This window comes from Seriola lalandi, unplaced genomic scaffold (genome assembly GCF_002814215.2).
Source record: "Seriola lalandi dorsalis isolate HSWRI2012SDOR001 ecotype SW California unplaced genomic scaffold, Sedor1 jcf7180002054240, whole genome shotgun sequence".
Taxonomy (NCBI): domain Eukaryota; kingdom Metazoa; phylum Chordata; class Actinopteri; order Carangiformes; family Carangidae; genus Seriola; species Seriola lalandi.
In genome coordinates this window covers 78,282-92,960 of record NW_019524793.1, presented here as the reverse complement: position 1 = coordinate 92,960, position 14,679 = coordinate 78,282, and the positions used below count along the sequence as shown (strand labels likewise).

General features: G+C 38.9%; 1 protein-coding gene and 1 pseudogene across 2 annotated transcripts in view; both read right to left on the bottom strand.

The window, feature by feature from the left end:
- Positions 1–1,382: 1,382 nt before the first annotated feature.
- Positions 1,383–12,542, bottom strand: LOC111653724 (myosin heavy chain, fast skeletal muscle-like; annotated as a pseudogene). The gene is made up of 38 exons (XR_015437135.1): positions 12,324–12,542; positions 11,864–12,007; positions 11,617–11,773; positions 11,467–11,494; positions 11,267–11,378; positions 11,084–11,176; positions 10,920–10,983; positions 10,277–10,375; positions 10,091–10,194; positions 9,872–10,010; positions 9,662–9,780; positions 9,421–9,570; positions 9,169–9,339; positions 8,766–9,072; positions 8,035–8,108; positions 7,855–7,939; positions 7,646–7,766; positions 7,389–7,512; positions 7,162–7,298; positions 6,772–7,027; positions 6,397–6,639; positions 6,127–6,303; positions 5,905–6,050; positions 5,702–5,792; positions 5,218–5,607; positions 4,939–5,069; positions 4,745–4,862; positions 4,345–4,541; positions 4,069–4,252; positions 3,809–3,974; positions 3,591–3,715; positions 2,873–3,466; positions 2,657–2,784; positions 2,375–2,545; positions 2,137–2,241; positions 1,891–1,986; positions 1,663–1,793; positions 1,383–1,400 (listed from the first exon to the last, which is right to left on the bottom strand). The product of XR_015437135.1 is annotated as a myosin heavy chain, fast skeletal muscle-like (transcript).
- A 92-nt stretch (positions 12,543–12,634) lies between these two features.
- Positions 12,635–14,679, bottom strand: part of LOC111653723 (uncharacterized) — a 4,991-nt gene continuing 2,946 nt past the window's right edge. The window contains exon 9 of the mRNA XM_023404390.1: positions 12,635–12,643. Coding sequence (XP_023260158.1) covers positions 12,635–12,643 — 9 coding nt within the window. The remainder of the gene's footprint in view (positions 12,644–14,679) is intronic.

Sequence of the window (14,679 nt, the reverse complement as noted above, 5' to 3'; positions counted from 1 at the left end):
ACACACACACACACACACACACACACACAAATTTTATTCTGCTGGATTGCCAAACATAATGAAATAATGTCCCCTTCACCTCAGTAAATTTTGTACACAAATCTGGGATATTGCTATTATATTAATTTAATTTAACTGGAGTGATATAAGTTCTCATTAGCCATTTGTTCTCTAACACTCTCAATTCTATAAGATTCGGTCCCCCTTCCTTTTGATAGACTGGCGGCCATTGTGTTGAGGGTTCTGGTGGATCACAGCAAGGAAACCACACAATGTTACTTATACATAACTGATTTGAAATAGAGTTATACAGTTTATAATAGATAAGTGCTGAGGTAATAGTGATGCTGTATTGTCCTGGAATGCGAGAACTGGTTTTATTATTTATCTGTGTTATATGTTGTACGATTTCTTTTGTTGTGTGACATGATATTTTCTTTGTTTGTGTTAAAGTTGACACTGTTGGTTTGTTTTTGTGTTTGTTTGTGTTGGTCTATGTATTTGTGTGACTATGTGTTTGAGATGCTGTGCTATGGGAAGGAGCAGAATTGTGACATTGTCTTTGATGGGGAGTTAATATACCCCCTTGTTTCTTTGGTGTATGGCATAGCCTTCCCCACTGATGCTGTCTGGCCTGTTGCCCTGTTAGATAGATATTGTAAGGTTGTATTTGTTTTTGCATGTTGGCAACTTTGGTTTAAGGATGTTAAGAATGTGAACCTTGGGTAAACTGCTGACCGTTGGGGTTAGCAGGATGTCAAAGGATCCATTACACATCTGGGTTTTATGGTTATATTGTTGTTTGTAGAAGATATTTAGTGATGCACCCCTTTTTAGGAGTGTGGAAGTCATAAAAGTGAAACATAGAGGTAAAGGTCTTGAGGTTATCAGATGTGTATTAGAGAGAACAACATGCTATATAAGCAGTTCAAGTTTTGTCATTCAGTGAGAGACTTGGTGTACCCTGCACCAGATCTGCCCTTTGTGCACAAAGTATGACTTGTTGGTCTGATTTGTACACGTTTTCATCATCTTGTACTGAGAAATCATCTTTTCAGATATTGACAAAAAAACAAAACGAAATCAAACATATCAAATGTATATATTTCAAAAATACAATCACCAGTTACTAAACAATTTAGCAGGGATTTGATGTGATAGGATTTCTGCAACTTTTTAGATTGGTTCACCTCCACTTAATATAGCTGCTGTGTTGAAAGCATTTTGTAGAATACACATTACATTAAAATAATAAATACACAGAGTGAATAGTATTGAGTAATACGCAAAATGTTTATTGAAACATTACAGTGTAAAAAGAATTAGACGGTTGGCTCATATTTTATGAACTCTGTCAAATGGCTTCATTTGGAGGCAATCGCTTATTCAGCAGACTCACCCTGAAAAAAAAGACAAGAGAAATGAAATTATGGTTTAAAATGTTACTGGAAATTTTCACTTAACTTCAAATGGGTGTTCAAAGACTGTCATTCTACAAGTGGTTGTATACATGTGCCACTACAAGCCATTCTACATGCCATGTAGAATGTGAATGTCAATTTGTCAACACCATATATACGGACCAAATACTCCTGATCCCAAATAAAATGTATTGCCCATCTTTAAACTTTTGTAAGATATTATTGCATTTTTAATTATTACCTTTCCAACATCACGGCTCTTGGCTCTCATCTTGTTGACCTGGGACTCAGCAATGTCAGCGCGCTCTGAGCTTCCTCCAGCTCATGCTGAACTTTCCTAAACCTGGACAAGTGACTGTTGGCCTGCTCCTCCTGTGAATAGATTTAAATTTACATTAACTTATTTACAAAACAGTTAATGGTATTATTCTAAATCAAATGATTGGTCATGTAAATGTAGTTGACTTACAGCCTCCTCAGCCTGCCTCTTGTAAGCCTTGACTTTGAGCTGCAGCTTGTCCACCAGATCCTGGAGTCTGGTCACATTCTTCTTGTCCTCCTCAGTCTGCGCAGATAAAGGATTGTAAGTGAAAGAGAATAGGCACTTCACAGTACCCAAAGTACCTGTGTGTGTGTGTGTGTGTGTGTGTGTGTGTGTGTGCGTGTGTGTGTGTGTGTGTGTGTGTGTGTGTGTGTTTTTAGTAAAATTAATTACCTCGTAGGTCAGCTCCTTCACTCTCCTCTCATATTTGCGGACTCCTTTAACAGCATCAGCTCCACGTCTCTGCTCAGCTTCAACTTCAGATTCCAGCTCACGCACCTGATGGGATAATAGATGATTTATAAAAATTATCAAAAATATGTCACTGCAGAAAATACAGCTGAATTTATTCACCCATTGGAAGACTGATTTACGTCACAGAACAAGCATCTATACTATATACAGTTCATACCCTGGACTCCAGTTTCTGGAGCTGCTTCTTGCCACCCTTCATGGCGGGGTTCTCAGCCTCATCCAGACGATGCTGCAGGTCCTTGACTGTGACCTCCAGGTTCTTCTTCATCCTCTCCAGGTGAGCACTGGTATCCTGCTCCTTCTTCAGCTCCTCAGCCATCATGGCAGCCTGAAATTATAATTGGTCTTTAATTACACTTTCATCTGAAAAAACCTTCACAGCACTTGTTGAACACATAAATGAAGACCACATTAAGCATTTCTTGAAATGTAAACTCACATCAGTGATGGCCTTTTTGGCCTTCTCCTCAGCATTTTTCTTGCTTCCTGAATAGAATCATCCACTTCACTCTGAACTTGCACAAGGTCAGCCTCCATCTTCTTCTTGGTGTTCAGAAGACTGGTATTCTGAATGTTTAAGACAAGTCATGTTTAATATAATGTATATAATGTATTTTCAAGAACACTAATTTATTCTGAATGAATGGAAAGAAACCTGAGAGTGAAGCAGTCCGACACGCTCACTAGCATCAACCAACTCCTGCTCAGCCACTTTGCTTCCTCTCTCTGTCTGCTCCAGAGTGGCTCTCAGCTCCTCAATCTCAGCAATCATCAGGCCATTTCTGCGCTCCACCATGACAACCTGCTCCTCCATGTCTTCCTGTCCTCTGACAGCATCATCAAGGTGCAGTTGGGCATCTTGATAAGGATGAAAAAAGAAAGGAGTTAACTGTCTTTCCTCTGCAACATTTTTTTCATTTAGCAATAAAATATTGCTCACCTTGAGCTGTCCCTGGACATTCCTCAGTTGTTTCTGTGCTTCAGCAGCCTGCCTGTTGGCATGGCTCAGCTGAATCTCCATCTCATTCAGGTCTCCCTCCATCTTCTTCTTGACTCTCAGGGCATCATTTCTGCTCCTGACCTCTGAGTCAAGATTGCTCTGCATGGAGTCAATCACCCTCTGGCTGTTCCTCTTGATCTGCTCCATCTCCTCATCCTTCTCTGCCAGCTTCCTGTCAACCTCACCCTTGACCTGGTTGAGCTCAAGCTGAACACGGAGAATCTTGGACTCCTCATGCTCCAGTGTGCCCTGAGATTATTTTAAACATACATGTTAATAAAACTTGCTTGAAAGGATAGTTGAATACATGAAGTAGACATGAACTAAATTGATTTAACAGAAAATACAGTTCAATAATTTTGATCTGTATTACTTCAGCTTCCTCCAGCGCTGACTGAATTTCAGACTTCTCAGTCTCCACAGTCTTCTTGGATTTCTCCAGCTCATGGATGCTCTTTCCAGTCTCACCAATCTGTTCAGTCAGGTCTGAGATCTCCTCTACAGAGGAAATATAAAGTTCACAATTGTTAGACACCTCACAGCTGGTAATAAATTATTATTTGCATTAAACGTAGATAACAGTTGACATACGCTGCAGGTTCTTGTTCTCTCTCTTCATGGTCTCCAGGTGACCCAGAGCCTCCTCATAAGAGTTCTTCATCTTGAACAGTTCAGTGCTGAGAGAGCGAGCCTCCTTCTGGGCTCCTTCCAGCTCTGCCTGGCCCTCCTCATACTTCTGTTTCCATTCTGCAAGGACCTAGATTTGTATAGGTTAATTAAATGATTGGTTACTACTTCAGGTATCTGTTCTTCAGATAAAGTTGGTTTTGATTTCCAGTTGAAATATTTACCTTATCAAAGTTCTTCTGCTTCTTGTCAAGGTTGGCAGCCAGACTATTTGCTCTCTCCACATCAATCATGAGGTCCTCCACCTCACCCTGCAGCCTCTGCTTGGTCTTCTCCAAAGAGGCACACTTAGAGTTGACAGCCTCAATGGATTCCTCAGCGTCCTGCAGGCGTTGGGCAAGCTTTTTCCTGCAGTGAAGAAGAATTTGCTTGGTTTAGTTGGGTAAATAAATTGCTGAAAAACTGATTTATTGATAAAAAAGTTGAAATGATTCATGTACTTAGCCTCCTCCAGCTCCTCAGTGCGCTGGATAGCATCAGTCTCATATTTGGTTCTCCACTGAGCCACCTCAGTGTTGGCCTTGGACATTCCTCGCTGCAGCTCAGCCTTGGCCTCCTGCTCCTCCTCAAACTGCTCTCTGAGCAGGTCACAGTCACGGCGGGCTGACTGAACACCATGGGCCAGGGCATTCTTGGCCTGTTGAACGTGACAAAACATTTTAACTTACCAATGAAGCAGAAAAATATTGTGTCAATAAGTACTTCATCAAGTTGAAACATGTCATGTTATTTAGTTGTTGGGGTATCATATTATATATTTCTTGGTATCTTCCACAAGATGCTTGTTTAATCGTTATTTAATTGATGTTATTTTTATGGAGAAAACAGTGTTTGTAATACCTTGACTTCCTCCTCAATGTGTCTCTTGAGCTCATCAATCTGTTGAGTGAAGGCCTGCTTGCCCCTAGTCAGTTGGGAAACAAGAGCTTCTTTCTCCTCAATCTGGCGAGAAAATTCACTTGTAATAACCACATATGTATTAATTCCAGATTTTTTTAACATCAACCACAGACCAGTTTTTTATTAAAAGTGACTCACCATTCTCTGTCTGCAGTCTTGCCTTCTGTCCATTAATGTCATTCAACTGGCGAACATTCTCATCATTTTTGGCTTTGAGTTCACTCAGCTGGTCCTCAAGAGTTCTGCACATTTTCTCCAAGTTGCCCTATGAAAAAGAAGATATATATTTAGAATACATACTGAATTGTCAGTAGTGACTTAAGCACAGGGGTGAGTCGCTCTACACTCTTATTTCTTCTAACAATTGTTGTATATGTGCTTTTATATCTGTTACTTATAAACAAGCCACTAACCTTAGCTTTGGCGACAGCCTCCATGTTGCTGGAGAGGTCATCAATCTCCATCTTGTACTCGCTCTTCTCCTTCTCCAGCTTCTGCTTGACACGCTGGAGGTTGTCAATCTGCTCTCCCAGCTCTGCAACACTGTCAGCCTGCTTCTTGCGAAGAGCTGCTGCAGTAGCTTCATGCTGCAGGGTTGACTCTTCAAGGTCACGACGAAGCTTCTGGAACTCAGCCTCACGTTTCTTGTTCATCTCAATCTGAGCGGCTGTTGCTCCACCAGCTTCCTCAAGCCTCTCACTGATCTCCTCCAGCTCCCTGGAGAGGTCAGCCCTCTGCTTCTCAACCTTAGCCCGAGCAGCCCTCTCAGCTTCAATCTCTTCCTCCAGCTCCTCAATGCGAGCCTACATTTGAAGGTAGTAACATCAGGAATGCTTGTTGACTAGAGCATTTTGTTTTTGATCCACTCAGTTTACAATACATGTAAAATAATGTTACCTGGAGTTCCTTGATCTTCTTCTGAAGCTGAGCACCCAGGGACTGTTCATCCTCAATCTTGCTGAGGAGCTGGCTTATCTCAAAGTCTTTCCTAGTTGGGGAGACCAAGAAAGCTTTCACTGTCATAGTTTATACTGTTGTTGTAGTGTAATGTGTGAGATGCTGAAAAGAGAATTGGTAAGCTAAAACAAAGAAAAACCTACTTCTTGATTTTCTCATCAGATTGCTGCTTCTCATTCTCCAGATCCATGATGGATTCCTGGGCCAGTTTCAGATCTCCCTCAAGCTTCCTCTTGGCTCTCTCAAGGTCCATGCGGAGCTTCTTCTCTTGCTCCAGTGATCCCTCAAGCTAGGACATAGCACTTGTCAATTATAACTGAACAATAAAACATCACGAAAGAGGCGCAAAGCAATTGTTTACTTACATCGTCCACTTGCTGTTCCAGCTTTGTCTTGGCCTTGGTCAGAGTGTTGACTTTGTCTTCCTCTGCCTGGAGATCATCCAGTGTTTGCTGGTGGGCCTCTTGGAGTGCCTTCTTCTCCTTGGTTAACTTGGCAATAGACTCATCTTGAGATGCCATCTCCTCTGTGAGGTTTTTCACCTGAAAATTGTATGAAAGGCACATTTTAATGTCAACCATATATCTAAAAAATGAATGTACATATATTTAAGTTTCAACTTAAATGAACTGAACCTTGTTCTCTTTGGCATGTTTCTCCTTCTCCACTTTAGCCAAGGTGAGCTCCAAGTCATCAATGTCCTTCTTCAGCTCAGAGCATTCATCCTCCAGCTTCCTCTTCTTGGCAGTCAGCTCAGCATTGATTTCCTCTTCAACCTCCAGTCTCTCAGTTGTCTCTTTGAGTTTGGCCTCAAGTTGGATCTTGCTCTTAATGAGCCCTTCACACCTTTCCTCAGCATCTGATAGGTTCTCAACTTCCTATAGTTTGAGCATATATGTGGTATTATTAGTATTAAGACACACACAGAACATCTGACTGAAAAGGATCCAACTGTATAGTTTTTTTTTTCAATTGACCCAATATCACTTATATTTCTGTTCTCTACTCACAGCTGCTACTTGCAGTTGCAGGTCATTCTTCTCCTGCAGCAGGGAAACCATCTTCTCCTCCAGTTCCTTCTTCTTGGCCAGGGCAGTAGCCAGGTCTGATTGCATCTTCTCATAATTCTCCTTCATCTTTTGGAGCTCCTTCTCAGTCTCAGCACTCTTCAAAAGAGGCTTGATCTTGAAGTATAGGTTCATCCATGGCCAATTTTTCACATTCATGAATGAACGGATATTGTACTGGATGCTGAAGATGGATTCCCTGGAAAAAATAATCACAGATATTGTGTAATTACTTCCTCAATGGGATTTCATTGAAATGCTGACCCTAACTATTTAGGAAAAATATTTATATAATTGGACAGTACAGTCCAGAGTATTATTTGAAAATCCTACCTCCTCTCCATCATCTTAACAAACTCCTTCCTCATGAGGTATCCTCTGCAGAGAGCCTGAGTCATGGTCACCAATGTAGCCAGTTTTTCATCTCTCATCTCCTCTAGGGCACCCAGCAGACCAGCTTTGAAGAACACCTGTGTTTTTTCATTAAAATGAATGAAAGTAAGTAATTGAAGCAAACATGCATACTAGAGTACACTAGTGATGAAGTTGTGAGAATGAACCTTTGTGTGCCCGAACTTGTACTGAGTGTGGTCCACATCAATGGAGCCCAGCAGCTTCTCTGAAGCTTTCTTGTTGTCAATGAACTGTCCCTCAGGGATGACACTGGCATTCAAAACTTTGTATCTGCAAGAGATAGTGTTGTTATTTATATCTGCCTCACTTCTGTCTTGTTTACCATTACTTTGATACGTATACTGAAATTATAGTATAAATTATACTTAAATTACGACTCTCTGACAATGAATACTGTACATACCTCTGCTTGAAGTCACCATAGAGGATTCTGCTGGGGAAGCCCTTTCTGCAGATTCTGATGCCTTCAAGCACACCGTTACACCTCAGCTGGTGGATGACCAAGAAGTTCTCCATAAGACCTGAAAGTTGCAATTTATATGATTTGAAATATGTCTTTGTATCAGTGTGTAATATATAACGGAAAAGCCAGGAATGTGCGCTTTTTAACTGGGGTCTTTGTTTCATTGGGAATCAGGCAACGCACAAAGTGAGGATGAGTGCTCCTCAAGTTGGTCATCAGCTTGCCCAAGTTCTCCTGTGGATCAGCATCATGAGTTGATAGGTCAAACATTATTTTTGTTTGAATATGAGATTTGTACTTGTTATACAAAAGTACGAAGTAATACATACTCTGAAAAGAGCAGATACAGTCTGGAAGGAACCACCCTTCTTCTTACCACCCTTCTTGCCGCTGCCAGAAGCCTCTGTTTTGTAAAACATTGAATCTTATTAATGAGACTGAATAAATGATAGTGTTATAATTGCTTAAGTTTTATTTTTTGTTGAAAATGGCTATCATCATCTTGCTATGGCCTGAACCAAGTGGAAAGGACACAGTATCTTAACTATAACTTCAAATAGTGCACCTGATGTAACATCGTAACCTGCACTTATTCATCAGATGCTTATAGCTTACTAAAAAGAGATATTTCAACCGTGCTGCTCACTGTCTTATGCCATTAACAGAGAAATCCTTAGATTACAAAGGTGTTTAGTAGGATGATGCATAACATATGTAGTGGATATTGGAGTTTCTGATTGCTCTACTCACTATTGTGAGTAGTTACCAGCCATTACCAGGCCTGAAGCAAGTCTTACCTATAACTACAAATGTACTACAACTTGTACAACTGTACAACAAACTGCACAATCACCTGCTCAAAGCATACAATAAATGCTTCTTTATCCATGTTCCTCTGTATGTGGTAACATTATCAGTGGAAAATAAATTAAAATATAGGGCATTTTTCATACAACAGATAACTGTCTGCAGTATAAATGCAGTATTCTAGAAGAATAGTCCACACCATCTGCACTGGATATTAGCGTTTATGATTACTCTGCTCACTCTTATTTCTTACCGTCAGCGCCAGCATGAGCTGCATAAAGGAAGGAAAGTAGTTTGTTTGAAGACTTCTGGTAGAGCTGAACAACTGAGTTGTTCAGGGGGTCCTTGTTCTTGTCCAGCCAGCCACTGATATTGTAGTCCACTGTACCAGCATAGTGCACCAGGGAGAAGTGAGCCTCAGCCTTGCCCTTTGCTGGTTTTGGCTTCTCAAAGGCCTTGGTCTTGCCAAGATGCTGATCATGTAGCTTGTTCTTGAAAGTTGTGTCAGAGGCCTTGGGAAACATGCACTCCTCTTCAAGGATGGAGAAGATGCCCATTGGCTGAGAAGAATTTACACTTCATGTTAAAACTTAAACTGTCGAAGCAACCATTTGCACATGAAAAAATGAGTCTCGTTTAACTGAATGGCTACCTACCTTCTCAATAAGCTCAATGCAGGCAGCCAAGTCCATACCGAAGTCAATGAATTCCCACTGAATGCCTTCTTTCTTGTACTCCTCTTGCTCCAGGACAAACATGTGGTGGTTGAAAAACTGTTGCAGTTTCTCATTGGTGAAGTTGATGCAGAGTTGCTCCAAGCTGTTGAACTGTAATTACAGGAAGATCTTTAATTTCATTGCAATATTGTGTTAAACTTTCAAATTGCTCTGATATTTTTTCAAACTTACATCAAAGATCTCAAATCCAGCGATATCCAACACTCCAATGAAGAATGATCTCGCCTGCTTTGTGTCCAGCATCTCATTGATACGGATGACCATCCACAAGAACATTTTCTCATAGACAGACTTGCACAGAGCCATAACGGAATTGTTGACCTAGAAATTGGGATTTTAGCATTGAAAAGTCCCCAGAGTAACACATTATTTTATATTAAATATTTCTGGAATTACATTTTCTCTTCATTACCTGTGGAACGGTCTGCCCCTTGGTCACCATTTCATTTCCGACCTTGACTCTTGGGTAGCACAGAGCTTTCAGCATATCAGCTGAGTTCAGGCCCAAAAGGTAAGCAATTTTATCAGCGTCTGATGGAAAGAAAGACAATGAGTGCTTGGACTTGAATAGTATTTCCACATCAGAAAACTTAGATGAGAGCAATATGATGTTGATAATTACCCTCAGTGCCATCTGGTTCAGCCTGCTCCTCACGCTACTTCTGCTTGAATTTCATGTTGCCATGATGAATCACAGCTCCAGTGAGCTTGTAGATGTTTATCTTCTCCTCAGCAGTGAAGCCCAAGATGTCAATAGCGGTCTGCAATGTAAATGAAGTAAAGTTATTGGTATTTGACATATTTTCCTCAGTATACTAAGTACCTGCATTTGTCATCTTACATCTGTTGCAATGAACTCCTCCACATCATCAATGCTTTCGACAGTGATTTCACCCTGACTGATCAATGGGAAGTCATAGGGGTTGGTGCTGATCAAAAGAGCCTCTAGAAGAGCAAACACAAAAAATGTTTTTATACTGTCTGTAGTATTGTTACAATTTTAAGTTCAAGACATCTTTTAACATACCCAGAAGCTCAGGCTTGTGGCCTGTCATCAGCTGATAGAAGATATGGTAGCTCCTCTCAGCAGACAACTGGAAAGTCACACGAGACTTCTCCAGCAGATCTAAGAGCAATACATTCAATTGGAGAATTTAAAAACATGGAATACAAGTGTAATACATTTCCACACATAATGTACATACTCCGAAAAACAAACAAACGCACATGCAAACTGTAGCTTCATTTGATGATAGTCATTATAAGCCCTATGTGTTATAGTGCTATAGTAGTTAAGTGCTGTTAGGAAGGCAGTTACCGTGTGATTGTATGTATCACTTGCAAGCTGCCCACTCATATATAGTACCTTGGTCACAGCTACACTACATGCAAAAGCTTTAACATAACATAAGAATTTGTCTTCTTTAAACTTAAAATCAAATCTCTGGTTATGCAAACCTTACCATGTCTTATTTTATTTATCAGCTTCCCCATTCCGAACCAAATACTGAAACAAAGCCTTTTCTGAATGTGTAAACACAAGGTTGTTCCTTCAGGGAAATGTGACCATTCTCATATATCTATACTAAAACTCAAAAGATTCTCACATGTTTTTGCACAGATATTGTTAAATTTAAATATTATTGAATTACTCTGTGGTTGGAACTCACATGTTTCAATATCAGCTGAAGACAGCTTTCCAGAGGAACCAAAGTGGATTCTGATGAATTTACCCTAGAGACACAGATTATAGAAATAAGATAAGTTTTGTATAATTTGGGAACAAAAAAACTAAACAAAACCAAAAAAAATATATATTTCCTGTATTACTCACAAAACGAGAGGAGTTGTCATTCCTCACAGTCTTGGCATTACCATAGGCCTCGAGCAGAGGGTTGGCTGCAACAATTTGGTCCTCAAGGGAGCCCTGCAAGAGAAGATTTGAGTTACATAAATTTAATCTCCAAAACATACAATATAAATAACAAACTGTCAAATTCTTCATAAGATATTTTACCTGCATTTTACCAGGTGATGGTTCAGCTTACTTTGCTCCAATAGCTGCAATTGTTGCAAAGTACTGGATGACACGCTTGGTGTTGACAGTCTTTCCTGCACCAGATTCTCCACTAGCGTAGAAGGGATACATTGTCAAGACTCAGCTTCTTTATCCTAAAGTTTACTGAGATTTAGTATGACAGTTTGTGTAATACTCACATAATCAGGACAGACTGGTTCTCACGATCTGAAATTCAAACATACACTCGTCATCTTAGGTAAATTTAAAAAGCTGCTGCAATAAACTTATGTTTAAGATAAAGTCTCTCAGTTCTTATTTAGAAACTTTAATAATAATGTTGACCTTACCAGTGAGCATGAACTGATAGGCATTGTCAGAGATGGAGAAGATGTGGGGTGGTGCCTCAATCCTCTTCTTGCCTCTGTATGCTCCTACACATGTGGCATCATACACAGGAAGCCACTTGTAGGGATTCACGACAACGCAGAACAACCCAGAGTAAGTCTGTAAAAGTAGAAAATAAAAAATACTTGAATGCTTGTAGACATAAAGGATATTTACATGTATACCCGTTCAATCAAATGAAAAACTTACGTGGATCATCCATGATGCATAACGCTCTTTGAGGTTATACAGCACAGATGGCTCATTAAGGTGGGTCATCATGGCCATGTCCTCCATCTTATCAAACTTTGGGGGGTTCCTTGGATGGATGTCATCCTCTTTTACAGTGACCATCTGAGTAGGAAATATATTTCAAAGAAATTGTTTTACAAAGATATTTTGTATTTTGTAAAGATATTTGTATTTTGTATATAGTTTTATCATTCAGATAACATCGATTTTCACAGTTAGCATCTGATGAAATGGATGGACAACTATTTATTCACTTAGCTTACCTCCTTCAGTAATTGCTTTACTAAGCTATCTTTTCAATTAAATCTTCATAAAAAAAGGTCTTAGATCCAAGTAGATTGGGATGTTTTGGTTAAAAAAGTAAAATTTTAATTTCAAATTGTGTAATTACTGTATAATTGTATAATTAATCACATACCTTTCCCCCGTCTGTCTCAACTGTGGCTTTGCCACCCTCTTTCTTCACAAGTTTACCCTTGACATACATCTCCTCAGCATCAACCACAAAGAAGGCTGATTTGGCATCAAATGGAGCAGTCTGGGCCTCAATTCTCTCCTTTTCCGGTTTTCTGAGGAAAATGGCCGCAGCGCCATACTGCTCCATCTCCGCGTCTGTGCTCATGGTTGCACTTTAATGGAGACTGAAAACATGATAGAGTTAAACATAAATTGAGCGTTTGAAACAGAACCTGTACTCATTTCCATTATTTTGTGTTTACAATGAAGACTTTACCTCAACTGAAGAGACAGAAATTCCTTGGTATCCTGTGTATGTCAAGATTCTATAAAACAAAGTTTTAGGTAGTGTAAGTCTTTCAGTGTTTTGTAGTTTTATCCAAGATTAGACCAATAATTTAACATAAAAATCCTAATATAAAAGTAGTCTAAGTTAAGTATATGAAAAGTGAAATGCTGAAGCACACATATTCATTAAAAGTGATACCATATAAAGATGTGATAGAGACATGATATAGGGATAGCTGACTGCACTCACCTGTCTGAGATGCCTATCAGTTTGAGCTGATGTTCGGAGTTGCTGTTTTTATATATATGACGAGTCTGCCTCCTCAGCATAAGTGCCCATCTCAATTTGGTCAGGAATGCTTGACACCTTGGTGCTTGATAGTGATATGCTCAGTGCATATGAATTGATAAGCATGTTTCATTTTCTACATATATATTTAACATTTTACAAAGCTGTATTAAAAATACAAATATATTTTAGTTCTTTATTCCATTAAGAAACAAATACAATATAACACCATCAATATTTAGGGATATTTGATTTGATTTAATGAATATTCTCATTATGTATGACAAATTACACCAAGTACAGAGTGTAATTAAATATACTAAAAAAATAAGATATTGTCACATATCTTAATTTATGTTATATTTATATCACATTGTTTATATGTAACTCAAATTCCTGTATTCTGAAACAATTACTTCTAAATACCTCTGAAACAATCTTCAAAATAAATATGATATTATATTATGATATGATATTAAATTCATAATTGAAATAGTACTGTCAGTAACCAATTACATTATTATTAGTTTGATATGCTTTGGAACTTGTCTGTGCTTATGAATACTAAATACACCAATAATGTCCACAGCATACCCAATGGTAAATTGCAAAAGTGCACTGCATCGTTTGTGGATTATTTATTCCAATAAATCTAGAAAGTGTAATGAATTCAAGTTGACACAGTTTATGGTAGGCATCTGTCTCCTGTTGATTTTGATATTACAGCCAGTAATGAGTTTTCAATTTGGAGAAGCATCGAAATGTCACTGGTGTACAGTTACAGGATATACAAATCTCAGATATCTGAAATAAAAATCAGGCTCATGGTCTTTCCATTAACACTGGACAAGTGCTATGTGTCTCCTGGGAACAGACTTTAAAAGGACTGCCAACTCAGATAATTTAACACCAGAAATATGTTCCTCTTAAATACCATTTTACTTTAAGGAATGGAAAAGATGCAGTTTTTGAGTAGAAGGGTTTGATATGTTGACTGACTGATTGAGACTGATTGACTGACAGACAAATGATTTAATGGGGGGGAAATCTAGGAACATCTCCAGGATCAACTTTCATTTCCAAGTTTTGCACAGACTTGGCTTATAATTTGCCATCATACCAGCAGATCACGAGATATTACCATGGTCAAAAATAAATCCAGCTAAGGGAGGCTCCAGTGATTCGTATTTGGCATAGAAAGAAAGATATATTTATAGGAGACATTTAGATATGTTGTTAACACCATATCCCAAAATTAAAGAGATATATCTTGTCAAATAACCATTGAATAAAATGGAATAATGTTTGTGTAGGTAAGGTAAGGCCATTGTCAGGGATTTATTATCTGCAATACAGTATGTTGTGTATGTTCACTGTTGTCCCAGGGTTAGGTAGAATTGCCACAAAAGTGCAGAGCTGACATACATTATTAAGGATGAGCCACAACCAAAACAGGAAATGACTGACTTGCTTTATTTGTTTTTAGCCCTGGTGTTATAGTAGTGTATCTTAAAAACTAAAAAATTCCAGGGAAATTTTGAATGCCACGGGGGCTACTGCCGGGATGAATACATGATTTATTTCCAGTGTTCAAAAGTCACCCTGATCATATTCTACTTTTGAGAAATGTCTTGATATAAAAGACTCTGATATAAAACAATGTCACATCCCTCCATCATGTATTATGTGGGAAATATCTCATATTCTGTGTTGTTTTTTTTAATAAAACAAGAGGCAACAT